General features: G+C 39.8%; 1 protein-coding gene across 3 annotated transcripts in view; it reads left to right on the top strand.

Moving 5' to 3' along the window:
• The window catches only part of atrnl1a (attractin-like 1a), a 384,223-nt gene that overhangs the window by 360,548 nt on the left and 3,333 nt on the right, over positions 1-20,342 (top strand). For all 3 annotated transcript variants that reach the window (XM_074676260.1, XM_074676261.1, XM_074676262.1), the window contains one exon: positions 2,368-2,482. In XM_074676260.1, the coding sequence (XP_074532361.1) occupies positions 2,368-2,482 (115 nt within the window). The remainder of the gene's footprint in view (positions 1-2,367; positions 2,483-20,342) is intronic.

Consider the following 20,342-nt stretch of genomic DNA (forward strand, 5'->3'; position numbering starts at 1 on the left):
TTCTCAAAAGTATTATTATTATTATTACTAGGTGTCGTAGTAGTAATTTATTTATTTTTTAATTCATTTGATACATTATGAACTTCAGTACTCTGCAAGCTTGTAACATGATAGTTGTATATTATACTATAAGTGACAGAGAAACGACATTTCCTTGCATTGTTGTTCCTAGGGTTATTTCTATTGATAAAGCCAGCACCAGCATCAGAGTTCTCCCAGTCCCTTCTATCACCCTATGACGTAAATTCATCGAGAATATTAACTTATCACACACTGTAATACCAATTTACTTTGTGCTTGAGTACTTCAGGTTCTTTTGCACATATTATGCTTGACTATTATCCTCCTCCTCCTCCTCCTGCCAGTATGTGAGTCACTGTTTTGCTGTCTCTCTCAGACAGAAGTTAGATTTGGCAATGTTTCCTGTACCTCTTAAGTAACTTGATTTTAGAAATTCTGTATTTTTTCACACTGGTGCTTTACTAAACCCCAATTAGAGCCTCTCTATAAAAAGCTTAATTTTAGCCGCTGGCTCTGTGAGGCTCTGGTCCACAAACCCCCTTCCCTCCCACTGAGCAGCCCTCTGGAGGCCTGTAGAGGGCAGAGCTATGGGCCGACTTGGTGTTTGAGGTCCACCCCTTCAGCGTTTCACACAAAATCCTTCTGTGAAAACCTCACAATTTCAGCAAGTCTCATAATGATCTTGCGTTATTTGGACTGATTTGAGCAGGTTACAGACAGGTTCTGATTTGCTTGGATTTTTTTTCCCCAACACGTGAATATGTAGCCATTGGAAAAACTGCCTGTATTTAGTCTGGACATCTAGTGTTGCTACTTTATATCCATGTCTAAAGTCTTGTTCTTTTTTGTGATAATCAGTAAATTGACACGATGTGTTCGGGTAAAAGTAAAGTAAAGTTAATGTTATGTTTACATGTAGCCCTGAAATATCAGACACTTGTGTTTGTTAATCTTAGTCTGACAACTACACATGAAACAGACCAAACACTTGTTAATACCAGGTAGCCTGAACTTTACTCCAAATCAGACTCATGGCTGGTCAGTTCACTCAAAATACCCAGCCAGGAACTTACACAACCGGTCATTAAATATTCTCACACAGATAGTTGTATTTCAATGTGGAAATGTGTTCAAAGACTCTCTCTTGGTAGGGTTATGGCTTATAGGGGTTAACAGGAGTTACGCCTGTTGGCTTGAAAAATGACTTGCGACAGCATCAGATCAAATGAATTACAAATCATTCAGTGGTATCACATCAATATTTGTGTCACATTTAACACTGCTGAAAGCTGTTTTCCTGATCTGTAATGTTAACAAGAAAAATCAAAGTATTTGTGTCCTTTGAGGCGTGCAGTTGTCAGATGAACTGACAGATTTGCTCATCACACAGAGTCGAGAGGACGAAAAAAAAGGAGGCGAGAAAGAACAACAAAGATGATGAAGAGAAATGAAAGACTGAAGCAATTAGGGGAAACTGAGTCTAGAGAGAAAGAAAATGATGAGTAGACAGGAATTTGGCTATTTTTATGCTCTGTATATATATATATCTGCGTGTGCGTGTGTGTGTGTGTGTGTGTGTGTGTGTGTGTGTGTGTGTGTGTGTGTGTGTGTGTGTGTGTGTGTGTGTGTGTGTGTGTGTGTGTGTATGTGTGTGTGTGTATGTGTATGTGTATGTGTGTGCACATATCATTTCCCTACAGACCACAGTAATGAGCAGGGTCTGTATCTGTGACCTTTGTGGTTCGGAGTGGCAGAAGGGTCAAACCTAATCGATCCTTCAATGACTTTCCTCCTGGATAAGAAAGAAGTGAGGAAACAGGATCCCAGCTGTTAGATATGATTGTACAGATGGCTGGATATAGAATATAAACTCAGTCCCAAAGGCATTGAACAGGATGGTTATTTTTTTATTGTAATGAAGCGTTGGCACAGTGTTAACTTTATTTATATAGAAGCTATTTACTCTTCAGCACAAAAAGCATGTTTTCAACTTCCAGTCTGTAATCCCAGCCCTCCTCACCAGGGACCTCTGATCATATCGGGGGGGGCTGGCCACAGTGATGTAAATGGTTGTCTTGATCTCTAAGTGGATTGTTTATACCCTTCACAGGTAGAGTGACTATCTATAAGGGGAGCATTGCATCTATCTGTTGTCGTTTTTTATGTCATTTAAATCATGTTTGCCCAGATTAGCTCAATGCTCGAAACTGTATTTTCTTTTTTTTCCCTTGTATATTGAAAATGTGTCCTTCGTTTTTTTATTGTTGAGTTGGCGTGTTTCTTTTTGCACCTTTTTATCTCTTTTTATCTACCTGCCATTAATTTATCTATTTATTTGTTTTGCAGGCAGCACCCAAACCCATCGCCATGGAGCCATGTTGGGGGAGCAGAGCAGGTGTTCTGACTGTGCTGCTGTACCTGCCAAGAGTCCCATCTGGGATACCTCCCCCAGGGCAGTCTGGTAGGAATCATACAAATACTGATATAGTCAAGCACACAACAACAACAACAAAATGGGATCACAATAACAACTGCTTCTTTGCAATCTGCAGTAACTTCTCAAAAGAAACAAATCTGTAAGCATAAACCCAAGCTGGTTGTTTTCATCGTTTTACCACTGTCAGCAGTGACCCTCTGGATTGATTCCTCTGCTATAGAGTTCAGATGGTCAGTGTCAGTTGATCTTGGAATTCAGTTTTGGGTGAAGAATATCAATAAAATATTACGAAGTAAAGTAATAACACCAGATCATGACCAGTCCTTATCTTGAGAGTTTTGTTCAAAGCAGTATAGCTGTTAAGGGCATGTAAAAAAAAAGTACAGTGAAAGAGTTTTAAGATCTAAAATATGTAAGTTTAACTAAGTTAAACAGAACTAGAAAAGCACTCAGAGAGCACAGACCTTCGTCAAGCACATTGTGATTGTCATGAAACACTTTAGTTCTACTTTAATGTTATACTCCTTTTCAGCAGACTGTCTGCTACAGTTTGGTGTTAGTTGCAGGTTTGGATGATAATTTGTTACCTGACAATGTTAAAATAATAATGACCCAGTACATATTTTATATTCCGAATCTTAGTATCTAGAATGTTGCCTGGATGACCATTTATCGCTGAGTTACATACACATATGATGAAAACAGCCCTATCTATCAATGATAAAAAATCCCTTAAACAAATCCTGGATCCAGATGGTGATCCAGATCACCTCCAAAATTTAATCACTTCTTCCCTATCCCATTTTGAAGATTCCCTGAAAATTTCACCAAGATCCAATGGTTACTTTTTAATTTATCTTGTTAAAAGACAAACAGACAGACAGACTCTCCAAAAAATACAACCTCTTTGGTGGAGGTAATTGAATAGAATAGAATAGAATAGAATAGAATAGAATAGAATAGAATAGAATAGAATAGAATAGAACTTCATTGTCAGTGTAACAAGTACAACAAAATTGAAGTCACAGCAGCAATCAAGAAATCAAGAAATCAAAAGTAAGAAATATATAGAAAGTGCAAAAAGGTCCATAAGAAAATAGATGATGACAGCTTGTCCATGGTTCTTCAGTTCAGCCAGCCTCCACCTCCACAGGGTCCAGGACTGAGCTTCTTCAGTCATGCTCCATCTTTGTCTCCTGTATCCTGTCTGCTGACAGCAGGTGAAGCTCTTCCAATGTGGCGTTAGTGTCTGGTGTTAGCTCCATTAGCCATGTCTGTGAATAGCATGATGCTACTCTGCCCTCTGGTATTCCCTCTGTTGCTGGGTTAGCACAGCTAGCTCGTCCATCTTATTTGGAGATAGATCTTACAATCTGATGGAATTGTGGATGGAAGGACAGGTCCATGTCATCACTTCTTAGCTCACACCTGAGAACCAGCACGTCATCCTCACCTCCTTTTCTTCACCTTGTGGGAAGACATCAGGCCATACACCAGTTAGCATTGACATGCTACAGGCTGCTAACATCTAGGATATCGGATCAGTTTTAGGGACCAGCAAAGGTGACTGGGACATTTCAGGTCATCAGTGTTTTTTAGTGACCAGTAAAGAGCTGTAAAAAAGCTCAAGTAACGTGGACTCTTTGTGTAAAAGTAGACATATTTAATCTGAAAATCCTTTGTGCTTTGTAAGCCCTCATCCTGGCAGGAGAGCCCTCTGGTTCTCCAACTGGCTTTGAGTACTGGAAGTTTTATGGATCTCTTGTTGCTAACAGCAGCATAGTTTTGATCCTATTAGCTGCCATACTTTTTTAAGACTTTTACAATGTTTGTACATTTTTGGAGACTGACTTCTAATCTGATATCCAGTTAACACTTTCTTTGTACGGGTGGTATTTTGTGCATATTGCTGCACAATAAACTGCTTTTATGAAGGAAAAAGGGCTGCCTCTATCACATTTTGTGCTGATCATTTAAAAAGGCAGGTCGTACATAATGACCAGCTGCAGTAGCTGCAGACAGTATTTATGTCCAACTGTCAGACGCTTCTTAGGCACGGCTAATGTGACTTTTTATGGTGAAGTGTAACAAATACCGTCTCTCTTACTGGTGATTACTTCGTTTTTATTTCAACGGTTGCCGTTGTAGTAAACTGTCAGCTGTCTCTGATCCATGAAATCCCACATCTTCCTCATTGAAGCCTCACAAAAACACCAGTATGCACCATTTGTGATCCCTTTAATAAGTTGGAACTGTTCTCAGCAGCTCAGTGATGTCTCCAGATGTATCAAGCAGTGCTTCTCGCATGCCTCGAGGCAGCTTCCTAACAGTGCTTGTGTAAAACGGGCTCTGTCAGTTTCAACAAAAAAAAAAAGAAAGAGTAAACACGTTAAAATGTGACGGCATCCGAAGCATCATCAAAAGTGTCTTGATCTTTCTCTGTGCTGTCATCATTAAAACCGTCTGCAGCCACAGAGCAGAGCAGCAGGGGATGCGCGCCATAGAAGGCCATTTTATAACACATAGACACTATTCTTTGAATATGAGAGTAGTCACTTCTTTGTCCATTGCACATTTTTTTCTTATTTACAATAACACTGAGGGAGCCCCTCGCTATCTACATATACCAACGTACTTGTTTAGCTAAACTGTTACATCATTGAAGGTGGTCTGATGATGCTTACAGACAGAGAGGTTCACATCTTCACGTAAACAGTTCCCTCTCTCTTTACAGAGTTCTGAATTAAATTTTCAAAGAATTTTCAGAAATTTTCATTACAGGCGATGTGTGTTGATGCACCATAGATGTTTAACTTTTTTAAAAAACATCCTCCTCAGGTCTGAAACACAGCTTTTGATATCTCAAGCTGCTTTGTCTCTTGGCCCAGCGGTGATTCATGAGGCACAGCCAGTTAAGAGCCTCTGGGTTTGAAAAACTTTTTAATCACTTTTATAGTTTGTGCTTTTGGTTGGTTAACTGTTACTTAAAGCTTGTGTTAAGAGTTTTTAGCTGGTAATGAAGGAGGATGAAACTACAACAGCAAACCAAACTATCTGCGTTACGTTGTGTAGTCTATGATCTAAAAACCATCTCACATTTTACAATTGACGTCATGATTTAAAGCTAAACATCTTTCTAAAAATCATTAACTGCTTGTGCTGTACTACTTTTTTTCTCCTAGCATTTGCATGTTTTTCACAGCAATATAATGGGTTATTCAGAAAAACCCCTGACATATGGCACTATTTAAATGTGGTAAGACCAACCTGGTTTTCCCTCCAGCACTGACTGTTGGATCAATTGTTCCCCTAAATGAGACATCCTGACTTTCCACAGTCTGAGCTCATATTGCTGCTGTAGATGGATGACATGTGATATCCCCACCTGCCAAAGCTAACAACCGCTTGCCTGTAGAAATGACTGAAAAGACAGCAGCACTTCCTCACAGACCTGAACAAGGCCTGGAGCTTTATGCACAGTCAGCACGAGGCCAATCATCTCTCCCTCTCGTTCATCCTCTACCTCAAACAGCCTTTCAGACTCTCCCTTACTCACATGTGTACATTTATGACCCCAGACAATAATTGCTTCATATTTTCCTTCACCCTTGCAGCTTTTTGAGAGATTGCTGTCAGTAGTTTTGGCTTTAAAATAGTGGACTGTATGTAACTGGATCAGGTGTGAGGAGCCTCTGTTCCTCCAGGCAGGAAGCAAAGCCATAAACCAGACAAGTAACTGACAGAGGAGATGAGCAGACCAGATAGAGTAAAGAAAGAAAGAAAATACTATGTCCAACAAAATGTTGAATTAGAGACAGGAGGAGCTGTTTTATTTCATTTAATACCAATTATTTTTACCACAGGCCATCACACATATTGGCTGCACTCCACTGTTAAAAAAGCATGTTCAGTTCAGAGTGAAATTTTGCAGATCAGATAAGATTCGGGGGCTATTACATGAAAGCATCTCTGTGACAACACCACACTAGCTGACAAACTTTAGTAGTGAGAAGAGAGATTTGTGTTTTGCTGAAAACTTTTTCAGTCAATTTTGTAGTGATGGTGGACACAGGGGCCTAACTGTCAGACAGAAAAAGGACAGAAGAGCAGGGAAAAGATCAGAACATCTTCACAACAGTGTGCGTGATACCCCGGGCCAAAAGGTAGCGCTGCAATGTGGTTTAGAGAGATCCTCCTCACAGTATGTTTAAAGGTCCCATATTGTGCAAAAATCACTTTATTAAGTCTTTAGTGGAATTTGTGGGTCTTTGGCTTGCCTCCCAGCCCACAAAATGTGATATTCAATGACAAAACCTGTACTTGGTAGTGCTTGTGAATTTAAAATCCTGACCTAAAACGAGCTGTTTGGATTTTGGGGATTGGCCGACATCAGCGATTCCCTTTTTTGACCAATCAGGACCAAGTCTGACCTGATTTACCCCGAACCCCCTCCATGCCCACTCCCCTTCCCGCTGCTGCTCCAGCAGCCATCACTGCCATCACTACTTTGTTTTTGGCTGTTAACAGCCACATAGTTCCATGCACAAGCTTCCCATCTCAGAAAAGGACAAGACTAAGTGGCAAGAGTTCATTTATCAAGGAAATGTGCCAGCTACACTCAGTAGAACTGTGCATGTGTGTGCTAGTCACTTCACGGCCGACTGCTTTTCCAACTTTAGACAGTACAACAGAGAGCTAGCGAATAGACTGGTCCTGAATCCAGGCGCATTACCAACCATCGGCCAACGACCTCAGACCCTGGAAATGTGAGTATTTTAAATGCTGTGTGCTGTGGAGCAGATGTAGGAGCTTTTCCTCAGTGTGCCCCCTGTCTCCGTGTAAGCTTCAGGATGCTAACTTTAGCTGCGGTTAGCCTGTTGTTTTAGCCTGTAATGTTATGGTAAACGAGCTTCACTGTTTTCTAAACATTGTGCATATATTTACATACATATGAAGGCCACACCCACTAAATCAGAGCGTTCTGAACAGAGGGGCTATGAGAGCCTGGAAACAACACTGCTGTGCTTCATTTATTGGCTTTTTGGACCAAAACATGTTAGTACCATTTCATGAAGACATCAATGATCCATATTAAACTGCAGAAAATTAGCATGATATGGGACCTTTAAAGTCAGTTGGAAACTGCAAAACAATCATCCCTCAAAGGTACAAAATTACCCCAGTGAATTACTGGGATGTCTATGCGCCAATTGATGCAAAAGTGATGTCATTGATTTCAAAGAAGAAAGGCTAAGTGCCTCCTTTTGAGGGTTATAGTTTTTGGGGTCACAAGTTGGCTGACTTACTGTGAATGGAATATTCTAGAGGAGTAACTAAGACACTCTGAGCTTTTCAAGATATGAAGGTGAATTAATGTGAAAGTGCAAAGAAAACATTTAAATACTTTTTTCTGAATCTTAAAAAGAGCTGACACAGAAGAAATAAAAGAAGAAGAAAGAGGTAAAAAGATGTCAGCAGGAAACCCAATGTTATGAGGTTAAGGTCTTATTGGAACACTCACAACTAGACTAAAACTTGAATAATTAAAATTCTGCAGGCCTTTGGCAGAAGTTCAGTAGTGCAATTTCAGATAACAAAACCTCCAGTTTAAGGCATTTCTTGTACTTAAAAACAAGGTCCCTGAGTTTAAGGGGAAGCACTGACTCTTTTTTTCAGCGATTTGTTGTCTGTAGCTGAGTTTCAGTGGCTCATCACAGCACCAGCAGTCTAATTTTCAGGAATTTAGGCCAATAAGAGGCGCCTCGCTTCTAGTCAGACTGCTCTCTGGGGGATTGCCAGATTCCTTTGAAGGTTTTTTTTCTTGTCAAATCAATAAAATACCTCTCATTGTTACCAGTGTTTGTAGCCTTTTTGTAGTTATCAGACTCAGCGATGATGGCAGCAATTGCACACACAGACACTAAACACACATTTTACATCTTCAAAAACAACATGGAGCAAATAAAAGTTAAAAAAAAAAAAAAACAAGAAATCGCCCACCCATCATCAATCCCCAGTCTCTTGCTTCCCTCTTCCCTCCATCCTCCCACCCCTCACTCCCCAGAGAGACTCTCGGCATAGGGTCAGACAGCAGTCCTCCATTGATGTTGGCATGTATGAACATGAAGTCACTGCAGGCTAGCTCCGCCCACCCTCGATGGGAGACACTTCAAGAGGAATCCTCAATGAGCAGGCCTATTTTAGCTCGCCATCCTCGCACTATTTTCTCTTTGTTTTTGTCTTGTCCTCCTTTGCTCTGCTCCCCCGAGGTGTTACCATTAACTGACCCTCAAATGTAAGAGGGAGAAAACACCAATGTTGGTTTCAGGAGAGGAGAAGATGTGACTGCAGCACCAGCTGTGCAATTTATACCTCCTAACTGCCAATTTCTCAACCTATATATTCTACTTTGTATTTTTTTTGTCCCTTTTTCTCCCTTTTTATCATTCTAAAGACATCAAACCTAAAGAGTGACTGTTTTTGGATAAAACTTTGAGACCAGTCTTTGTGTCTCCTATGCAAGTGTTCCCTCCTGCTTCAATATTGTCAAATATTCTTACCATCTTACACCCTGCCACCAGTCCTCCACTCACATTTGCAGCTGGTGATAATCTTATGACCTTAATTCAATCTGCAACTTTGATTCTGGTGTTTAAGGCTTGGGCAGTCCAAAAGACTTTCACTCACTGATTGGGAGTGCATAAGCTTTTAATCTTAAAGTGAAGGATGAAGGTTAGAGGGAGAGCAAAATTTGATTAGTTTGATTGTTGAAAAATCAGAGTTTTCAAAGAAATGGGAGGTTAAACTCACTGTAAGTGCTGACATGAGAGCTAAGTTCATTGTAGAGTTGCCCTGCACTCATGATGAAAAGGGCTTGATGTAGTAGCTGGATGGGATACCCTTCAGATGGGGTTTAGCCACTTAGAATGATGGTGATGAGGGAATGATGCAGGGTCTGATGACAGGTGGTGTTTGAACAATTTTTTCTTGAGCATCAGGTTGGTGTTAGTAAGGACACCGCTGGCCTTCAACAGCTTGCAGGCATCTGACAGGTAAGTGCGTCAGTTTTTCATCTGACCAAGAATATGTGTCAAACAGGATCTCAGAGTGGTCTACTAGCACTTTTTTCTCAAAGGGTCTTCAGAGGAATGACTTTTTGTGGCTGAGATTTTGCCAAGTTCTCCAGTCTAGCAAAAAATTCTTCAATATACTCTGAAGTGACTTGATCTCGCCTGTTGAAATCCTCCTGTTGTTACTGAGGCGTATGGAGCCAATACAATTGACGTGTTTGCTTTCCCTGGCATAAAGAAAAAAGAAAAAAAGGGATTGATTTGATGCCTTTTTTGTTTATTTTGTCCTTTTACCAAAAAATATCAAGTAAAAAAAATGAAGCAAAATCTAAGGCCCCATTTACATGACAATGTTTCATCTGAAAACACTAAAACGCAATAAAAAAAAAAAGTGTTTACACAGAAACGAGAGACTGAAAACACTGTAGTGAGCATGCCAGACCTCTAGCAGTGGATCAACAGATGCACAATTTGTTGAAAGTCAGTCAGTAGATTCAGCAGATTGAGCAGCACAGGCACAACATGACAGTTCGTGATGATTGTAACAACTGTACTGTTGTCCCGTTGTACGTGGTCACGCAGAGCGGAGTGTGATGTCAGCATTTCACTGAAAACGCAGGCTTACTGTTTACATGGCAACCGTGTTGGGAGTGTTTCAGAAGAATCCCACTCTGAAGGCCGTTTTCAGCAGATTGCATTGAAGCTCAGCTAAAATACTGTTTCCTAGTAAACACGAGACTAAAACGCAACAAAACTTTTTCTTTTCACCCTAAACCGTCGTCATGTAAACTGCCCCTAGATTAAACAGCAGACAGTCAAAAACTGTGCGCCTCTACAGCCGCACACCTGCCCTCATTGTGTCTTCCTCTCTCTTTACGCACATCCACAGTACACACAAGCACACAAGCCCCTTGCCGAGGCGGTCAGGTGTTTACAAAATGATACAATTTTGGAGACCCATACCAACAAAAACAAAATCTAACAAATTGCTGTGGCATACTCAACCGTCCAGATGCTTGTCTATGGGGTGGTTCTCAGTTTGGTTGCCAGTGGTCATGCTGAATCGAATGGCATGCTGCAAATTAATCAAGTAGAGAGAAGTACATGTTTATTCCTTAAGTATGAGCAGAATGAATGGATGAATGGTTGGTGCATGTTGTAGCACAATGTGATTTGCAGGAGTAGAGCCTGTGGCTTAATTTAAGTCAATACCGGGGAGCTCACCCGGGTAGGACACAGAAGGGATTGACAGTTTCTCAAGAGGAAATGAGCATGATCAGGTGGGGAGAGATGTAGACAAGGGTATAAAGGGACATCCAGAGATTCAGGATGATTAGAATAATGACTTGTCTCAACTCACTCCAGACAAAATCAGACTAAATATGAAAGAAAAGTGATCACCAAACTGCTCCAAACGTACTTCTTAGCAGGCACAAGCCGCCATCCAGGCCAGTGGCACCTTATATTTAAAGATATTACATACCTGAAATGGCAGTTCCCTACTTTGGGACGCAAAAAAAAAACTTAACTTTTTTTTTTTCAAATCTCAAGGTAGTGAACTTCCCTCTCTGTGTATGATCACAGGCTGGTGTGTGTGATGAGATTACAGGCTGCAGAGGCAAAAGGGTCTCTAAGCTCTTGTTCAGCTTTCCCCGTTTCTGATCTACCAAGACAGTGACACACTTGCATAAAAATCATTCACACACACACAACAGCCAGATTGCTCTGTGTAAAGCCAAATGACGCTGTGTGATAACTTGTTATTTTCTGCATGTTTTTAAGCCTAATGATCCCCCCAGGAATCCTGAAATTACCAGCAAAACATAGACAACCCACTGCTGTTCGAGTGTCTGACAGCTGTCGTCGGCCAAATTGCAGTGGACGACTCACACATGGTGCCTGCCTCTGAGCCACTCTCACAGGAGAGGAACAGCTTGACCACTGAGTGACTGTTTGACTGATTCAAAGTCACAGTGGCCTGACATGATGGACAAAGCAGGAGAGAAAGACTGACAGCCAACTGCTGAAATAGATGTTGGGATGTGGTGGGAAAAAGGAGAAAGAGATTGTATTTCTGGTTCTAGACGGGGTTTTTTGGTCTCTGCAGAGGAATCATCTTTCTCCTATCGGTTTAACCTCCTTATGCCATGCCTCTCGCTGCTGCAGTGTTTCCCTTTTGTTTATTGTTTTATATAAAATGAAACTCAATAAGTATTTAATGGATCTACCAGGCTACACGTATTCTGCACATGAAGACAGTGGGCTACATTTCCTTCTCAGCTTCCCTTCTCTCAAGCTCAGAGAGTGGGTCAATAGAGACACAGGCACAGCAGTATTCACAGCGGCTTTTTCCTGCGCTAATCTGCCTATTCAGCACCAGAGATAAAGCACAGAATATCTGAGAGCAAGCTGGGAGGGGTGGGGGGTGTGAAAGAGGAAAAACTTACAGGTACTGTTAGACGTTGAAAGTCAAAGTGAGTAAAAATAGAAAGAGCAGCTTTACAAAGAAAAGGAGGTATTAAAAGGCTGAGAGGTTTGATAACAGGTGCTCTGAAAGTTCCTAAAAATACCTAAAGAGTGAAAACAGGTAGAAAGGAGAGAATGAGAGTAGCTTTATACGAGCAGGATGGTAGGAGTCTCTGTCTTTGTCTCCTTACCAACAGCTCCAGATTAGCATTTACTGCAGAAACTCTAACACAGCAAGACTTTGTGGTTATGTTTTGATAAATCCACTCCTGGTTTCTCGATGATGAGACAGCCTTGCCTTGTTGCTTACACTCTCTCTGCTCTCTGGTGTATTTTCTTATTACATCTGTAAGTTTTTATTGTCTTTCACCTTTTTTTAATTTGACAGAGAGTTATGCTGATGTATCCTTCCATAGTCAATCATACTCAGATACACAGTCCGGTCACTTGCAATACACGTTACATTGGATCCTTGGCCAAGTGCACCAGACCAGCAGCACCTGTTTTTAACAACTTTTTTCCATCAATGCTACAATCATGTAACCTTGCAGAGCAGACGGACTTGCCTGATTCAGTTTCTGAACTCTTGCAGGTCCATCTTACCAGGCTCCAATGACCAACAATTTCACTCGGCTAAATTCTGACCAGCCCTTTCAGTGAAGAGAGGTGGTAGCTATGGGAGCAGAAGTGACGTCAGCAGACTTTCGTACTTGTCAGCTTTCCTTTGATTCTTAAGTTAAATTTATAAAAACCGAAGCTGTCGTCTAACGCCTTTTTCACAGCTGTTTCTCGTGTTCCTGTAGTTGTTCATCTATTGTTTCTTAGAAGCATCGGCTCACATAAGCTAGGTCATACCGTGGCTTGATGTGAATTGGTCCGTGGTGAGTGTGTTAATCAGAACGGTCGTCCAATCACCAGCTGCGGATTTTTTTAAAGTCCCGCCTCTGAAAACAAATCTGAAGAGCAGCTACCCAGATGGACTTGTGAAATAATTCCGTGGCGGATATATGAAACTGTCCGTCTGGCATGTCAGGTTAACAATCATGTTTGTTTTAAAAAAAAACTAATACAGTTTGCAAGTAAACTTTTTTTGAGCTGTAATTGTTCCCTAAATACCTCAACAGGTGCCCAGACTGTACAGACAAAAAATAGTCACTGTTAATCCTGTAAGTCTGGGCTCAGGACAAACAAACCCTCACTAAACACCTTGTCAGTTTTGTTAGAGATTTATGGACTGCATAAAGCTAAAGCTTGCTGTGGTAGCATTGACATGCATAAATTCAGCAGCTGTCAGAGCTAAAACAATGACTTACCCTCCATTAATTAACATGGAATAACAATTTATTTACATATTTCCAGATTTGTGGATTTACTGTGCAAAAAATCTCTGGATATCATTTACAGATTTATTTCTACAATATAATCTCCATCTGTCTTTATCCATTTTCACTCCCAGATATCAATTGTTGATTTTGGTTTTCTTTTCTCTCATTTCTCTGTAAATTCTCAAATTTGAATTAAGCACATGTATAACAGCCTTGTGTTCCTTTTGAATTTATAGCCATGTGTTCATTTCTCCTTCCTCCTTCCCTCTCTCTTCCTTTAATTCCTGACAAAGCATCTTCAGACTTTTGCTGCATCATTCCCACTTTGGCCCTCTTCCTAAAAGGGGAAAAAAGTCAGATTTATTACTCGTAGACAGGGAAGTGATCTTGATGATTTGCATTAAAACACACATAAAATACAGCAATGAGAGAACAATGAGACAACACTTTAATGGATCAATCAGTCAAACTTCTCTGAGCTTGTCTTTCTTTGTTCAGGTTTGACTCTGCACACGGGGAAAATGGTCTATTACAAGAGTTGTGAACACTTTAGTGTCTGTGTACATCCAGACACATTCAGACCCTGACAATTCCTCCTTTTGTTTACCTCAGTAGGAATGCAGTGTTCAAGGGTCCTAAAAAAGTGTGGTTCCTGGGTGGTATCCATTTCCCAGAGTAAAACATACTGTGCTCTGTTTCAGGTCTCAAGAGAATTTGGGATTAAATTGATTTTTTTGTTAGGTTATCATATTTTAATCTGTGTTTTTCTTTCAATACTTGTATTTGAGGATTTTAGTTGATCATATCCACAGAATTTAACCGGACCTGTGAAGACTAAATAGATTTTATTGCGGTTATTTTTAACCCTGTTATGTCGCTCAGCAGTAGGTGTCATACAAGTCTACTAATGCCATGCTATAAAAACACCCTGTTTCACATTCTCCACTATAAAAATTCATAGTGATAAGAAAGAAGGATGAGATTTTGATTAAAAACAAAGCTCTGATTGTGCTTCATGCTTAAGGAGTCAAATTGAAATGAACACAAGTCCCTCGATGAAACTTTAAAGAACGGCTGAGGTAGAAATGTATAAATTGTAACTTTCTGGTGGGAAAATAAAATCATTAGATGCCTTTTACATTTTGAGTGAGAGTTTGACTGATATCTTTCAGTCGTGCATGCCATAGTCACCAATTGGCATTGCCATTTGTAGTTACAGGCTCAGACCATGGTTTTAGAGCTCATGTTTGTTTACCAGAGTACATTCTGTTAATGCCTGACAAACAGGATATGTTTTTAAGTTTACTCGAACTATTCATTCAAGCACAATGAGTCAAGTACAGTGTCCTTGTCTAACTGGATTGTCTAACAATAAACAGGGTGAAATGTTGCCTCTAACAAAGCAAGAGCATGGCTAAGTTAGCTGACAGGTGGTGATTTGATTGATCAAAAGTCATTGACAGCCAGCATTTTCAACATGGCCTCCAACAAACTAGTTTGGCTCCAGGACCATATTTTTCAGAAACCAAAGAGAACCCATATCCATGTATTATGCAGACATGGTCCAAACCTCAATCTCAGCCTGTGGTCACTTGCTAGCATTACCACAGTTTCACAACACATCCACCATTGCTGGTTGATGACACAGCCTCCAAGAGCAGTAGCCAGGTTTTGGGGCTTGTTTAAAATTTCCTCACCTTCATATACTGTTCAGCAAGAAACTCTAGACACTGTTTTACTGTTGCAGTACAAAAAAAAAATCTACAATATATTTGTTAGCTTCATTTGTTTTCAGACATCTGTTTCTGTATTTGTACCAGATGATATTGAATAAAGGTTGCATTTATCCCATAAGGTCAGCCTTGTTTGTGATTCAAACAGAGTTTTGCTGCATCAAACTAAAGCTGAAATGAAATGAGATCTTATGTAAACTTCAAAAGGAGAGTAAACACTCAGACATTGAATATTGTATCTCTTCCCTCACCTGCCTGTTTACTTTAATGCATATCTGTTTATAGACATTAGCTAAAACTGCCTCCTTGCCTCCCCCACCCTGCATCCCCTCCCCTTAAACTCCCCCCTGCCTCCCACTGTCTCCCTCTGGGTGTCTTGACTGGATAACTGCTTGACAGGAATCGAAAAGAGGCACTCAAAAACTCAGCTCCATTGACCTGGAATGGATCTCCAATACTTTGATCCGCTCTGTCTTTAAACCATCTTCCCCACTGAGAGGGAGTCTCCCTCCATCCCTGCTCCAGCTCAGGATAAACAAATCCAGTATTTCTAGTCTGCCAAGTCCAAAAGTCTACATCACATGTAGCCCACATTAAGTCCATGCTGCACCTTAACTTGAATGCCTGTGTTAGCTTCTTTCTATTCTTATAAGTGAGATACCTGCCATTTAGAAAGAGAGAAAGATGCCATTAAAATGATTGATGGATCAGTTATGAAAATGCATTAGGATCAAGCAGGACGACTCAAGGGCTTCCTGAAAAATTGTAGCACACGCATTTAAAAGAAAGTCAGGGCAAGGTTGATACTGATAAGTAACGGTGTATCACATGGACTGCTGTCTTCTCTTTTCATGATACAGCTACATAAATCACAAACCTTGAAACTTCAAAGCATGAACCTCAACTTTTTGGATGTAAACATCAGCCTTTTTGTTGCTCTTTTTATTTTATTTTTTTTACCTCAAATAATATGTCTCAGAGATGTTTCAATTGAAGTTAAATTGAAGTCAACCTGCTTTTTTTGACTGTCAAAGAAATACCAGACATTTAATAAAGGCCTTCTTGTTAGTCATCATCAAACCTGAATCTTACCAAGACTGCTTTGATGTTTGTATATTTTGCAACTCTTTTTTTTTTCCAAGCCTCAAATCAGTGCTTCACAATTAATCTATTTTGGGACAGCAGTTTTTTTTCTATTCCAAAGATTGAGACAAAAATAAATTAATTTCATCTGCAGTTCTCAGGTTTTAGATTAAGAGCTACAAGCATCTTGTACAAAGATTAAGTGTTTGCACAAAAGTAATGAAAACCATGTCAGGGGAAGAGAAATGAAAGAAAATGAGTGAGACTTGCTCAGATAAGACAGCATCACAGGCTCCTTTGATGCACAAATTCCTTACATATGCAAACCACTTAGGAATTTAATGACTTGGATTTGCCAAGGCTGCAAACAAAAAGAGACCCTGTACTGACAGTCTATACATTTTTACTACAGATTTCATTACCGACTTTTTTTTTTTTTCTGGCAGGACCAGTGTAGAACAGAAACATAAACCTAAGGTACTCCGTTATAGAATTAAGGAAATTATTCAACAAAGTAATGAGGAAAATGAATTAGAATCTTCTGTTTGATCCTTCTTATAGGAAATTTAACTCCCATCTCCTTTCTATATTTGTTTTTACAATAATGGACTAAAAATGCAACTGCAAATATACTCTTAGAAGTAAAGGTGCTGACTAGAATCATACAAGGATCTTTGGCTTTTCGTCATAGGAGAACTCTTTTTGGTTCCTATTAGAACCCTTTATAAAGGTTCCACCTGAAACTTTTCTCAAGTTAGCAGGGGTTGAATTTTAACTTTGTGCTTCAAGCTACAGTCATAAGGCGGGTCTCTTTGAGTGTCAGGTAGAAACTGCTGTCCTCCTGTTTCACATATTGAGTGGGGCCAAGAGGTCACTGAGTTTGACCTCTAAGCCATAATTGTACCTGTGTTGTTGTTTTTTTTAAATCAGATTTCAGACTAGAATTAAGGCTTTCTAGTTTCCCTTTTTTGCTTTTTTCGGATTTTGGTCCTATCAGGCAATCAACTGAGTCTGGTCTCAAGCCCCCTTGGTAAAAGAAACTCCAGTATTATTGTACTGATATTGTCACTCTAGGTAGCAGCTAAACTGCATTGGTCTGTCCTTGTTCTGGACTTGCTAGCACATTATTGTACATTTATTAGCGTTCAGCCAGAGAGTTGGAGTCAGGACTTTTGTTGCTTCTCCCTGTGGAGAATGTGGCAGATGGAAGTGTTGGTTATTTATAAGTTGGGTTAGCTGTGCTGTCCACCCGTTGCTCCCTCACCAGAGAGTTGGTGAGGATGCTGCAGCTCTGGTTTATTCCACAAGCTTTCAAAGTGGCTTTAGTCAGAATGATAGACAGCTTTAGTCAGCCACTACCAGAAATACTATCTCACTCTGTGGGAAACATGAGTGGAAACTTGCTTATTAAGTTTCTATTAATTTAGCCAAGACTTAGGAATGATTAGCTTTGATGCCCCAGTGTTTGCCAACCCCTCGTTCCATGGTGGCGCCACACTTTGAGCAAATATGGTCACTTCTGGTTCCAGCAGCTAAGAAATGTCTAACTCAAGATTCATTTTCCCATTAAAAACCAACACATGACATCATGGTAGCAATTTGTATGATCTACAGAGTCTTTTTCAAGCAAAGGCCAATATTTCAACATGCATTCAAGGCTTGAAAGCATTTTTTAAGAGTGCTGGGATGACTAACAGACACAGGTAAGTTTGTGGTTGATATGCTTTTACTGTTTATTATGAACTCAACTGTTCAGATCTTCAGATGCTCACCAGCTGCAGCCCCTCCTCTCCTCATCACCTGCGCTGATATGTGTTCCCGGAGAATTTTCCCACCTGCTAATGACCCCATTAGTCTCTCAGGAGGGAGGGAGTCAGATTGGTGTGTGAGGGGGAAGGCAGGTTAATGAAGCTTCAACTCACCTGACAAAACAATCACATTAACGCACCCTGTCGCCACTGCAGCAAATGAGCACCTGCACTCACCTGCAGCATAATTTGATTACTTTTGACCAATTTAATTTTGCAAATGGAGATGTGTGTGTTCAGCCAGAAAAATTAACACAAATATGAAGGTAATTTGTCAAAGGTGAGAGCTAGTTTGATGGGAGAGTAATCAGATGTCACATTAGGAAGGAATAACTATTGTTCTTTACTATTTTCACCAGTACATCTGTTCCCTTTTTTCATAAGATATGAGAAAATGCTGTTTTATATCTTAGATATCATTCAGACAGATGGAGTATTAGTTTGAATCCTTGTGGATGTGATTTTAGTGATGTGAAATAACTGTTAGCCGTTCTGTGGTATTAGTGTTGGCCTGGAGTCCATTCCAATAAAAAGGAATCAAGTTACAGACAGCTGTTTATTCCATCAAAGCAGATTAAGTGAGATCATGTCTGAACGCCATTTCTTTTTGTTATCTGAAGCTAATCCTTTCCCTCATGTCGTATATCAGTCATGTTGTTAACTTTTTTTCCTCATTTTTTCCTTCTCAATTTTTTTTCTTTTTGGCTGGTTTTGTGTGTATTCATCAAAAGTTTTGATGTAATGGTAGTTTTTAATGTCACAACTAAACCATTGGTACATTTTATAGTTACCAAGATGGAACTCAAGCTGGGAAAACTTACCCTGCCATGTTCTAGCAGCTTGTTCTGTCTGAAAGCAACATGCTTGCCAGAGCTAACCGTGTCTCCCTGAGGCCTTGACAAATGGAAATGCTCACTTCATAACCCAGATGTGTTACAAAGGAGGCCAGAGAAGTGTTAGCTCTTTCTGCTCATCTAGTTCCACAGCCAGGGTCTTGGAAGTGCTGTTAGGCCATTATGGGCCAAATGTTTGGCTAAGGGTGGTGTCGGTACTGCCAATACCTGGAGCTTGTATGAACAGAGGCTGTGTCTTTTGAAGGTGGTGATGCTGTTTGGGATGCTATGGCCACTTGGGTTCATTTGGTTGGCTACGTAAGTTATCAATGAAGCAAAAGCATTGGCATGGGGGTGGAATGGAGAGAGAAGCTTGTGTCATGTCAAACTACAACAACAAAGAATGTACTTTAAGTCCAAACATAGCATTAATTATGTGTTTATTGAGCAATCATACAAATAATAATAATAATAATAATAATAATAATAATAATAATAATAATAATAATAATAATAAATTAAGCTCTTGAATGATACCATGACCTAGAAGTTCAATGAAATATCTAAATATATATTTTTTCTTTTTCTGAATTTTGAGGCCTTGGTTCGGATTACATTTTTCCATGAAAGAGCAGAGCCAACACCTGGCACTCCCATAAGAGATTATGCTATAAACTCTGGAGGTAAAGTTTGGCAGGCAGGGAGAAGCACCTTTTTTCTGTCTCTGTTTATATAAGCTTTGCTAGGTAAAAGAGCACAAAGTGCCTTTTGACAGGGTTCTTGCATCGCTGCTGTTTGAGGACAACAGAAAATAGAATACACAATAGAAAAGTTTTGTTGATCAAAACTGGATCTCATAGTTATGCATACTGCATACTGCAAAAAAAATTGTCATGAGCAAAGAAAAGTACCATAAATAAAAACAAAAAGTTTTCTGTTTCCTGGCATCCATAACGAATGCATGTGCTGGTAAGAGCTGCATCTTGAGGACGGTGAGGATGCTGCTCATGAAAAAATCTGGAAATACCCTGCACATTTCTTCCAAAGGTGTCACCAGAATTAACCCAACATTCCCTGGATTCATAATAATCTTTATAAAGAACCAAAAACTAAGAACATTTTAAATGGGCATCTTATTTATTGCCCTAGTTATTTATTTTCTGCACAGGTAACTGCACCTTAAAGAATGGTAGCTACATGTTTTACTTTAAAGCCTTTTACATGCAGGTCTTTACTAATGCTCCTGAAATATGCCATTATACTAAATCTAAAAATGGTAAAATAATAATAAAAATAATTAATAATAATAATAATAATAATAATAATAATAATAATAATAATAATACGTACCCATCCCAGATGAATCCATGATGGTACCTGTATGATTTTGGTGTGGTAGTAAGGTAAGGACTACATTCACTCTTTGGTCTAACAAAGAAGTTTAATGGGGAAAAGAAACTTTAAACCAATCCAGATTCTGCCTCATGTTGCCATAACAAAGACCCTTTAAACGACCTCAAACTCAAACCAGCAGCCATAATGACCCATACTCCAGCAGACCAGGTG

This window comes from Halichoeres trimaculatus, unplaced genomic scaffold (genome assembly GCF_033239565.1).
Source record: "Halichoeres trimaculatus isolate MK-OKI-2021-1 unplaced genomic scaffold, fHalTri1.1 fHalTri1_scaffold_8, whole genome shotgun sequence".
NCBI classification, from domain to species: Eukaryota; Metazoa; Chordata; class Actinopteri; order Labriformes; family Labridae; genus Halichoeres; species Halichoeres trimaculatus.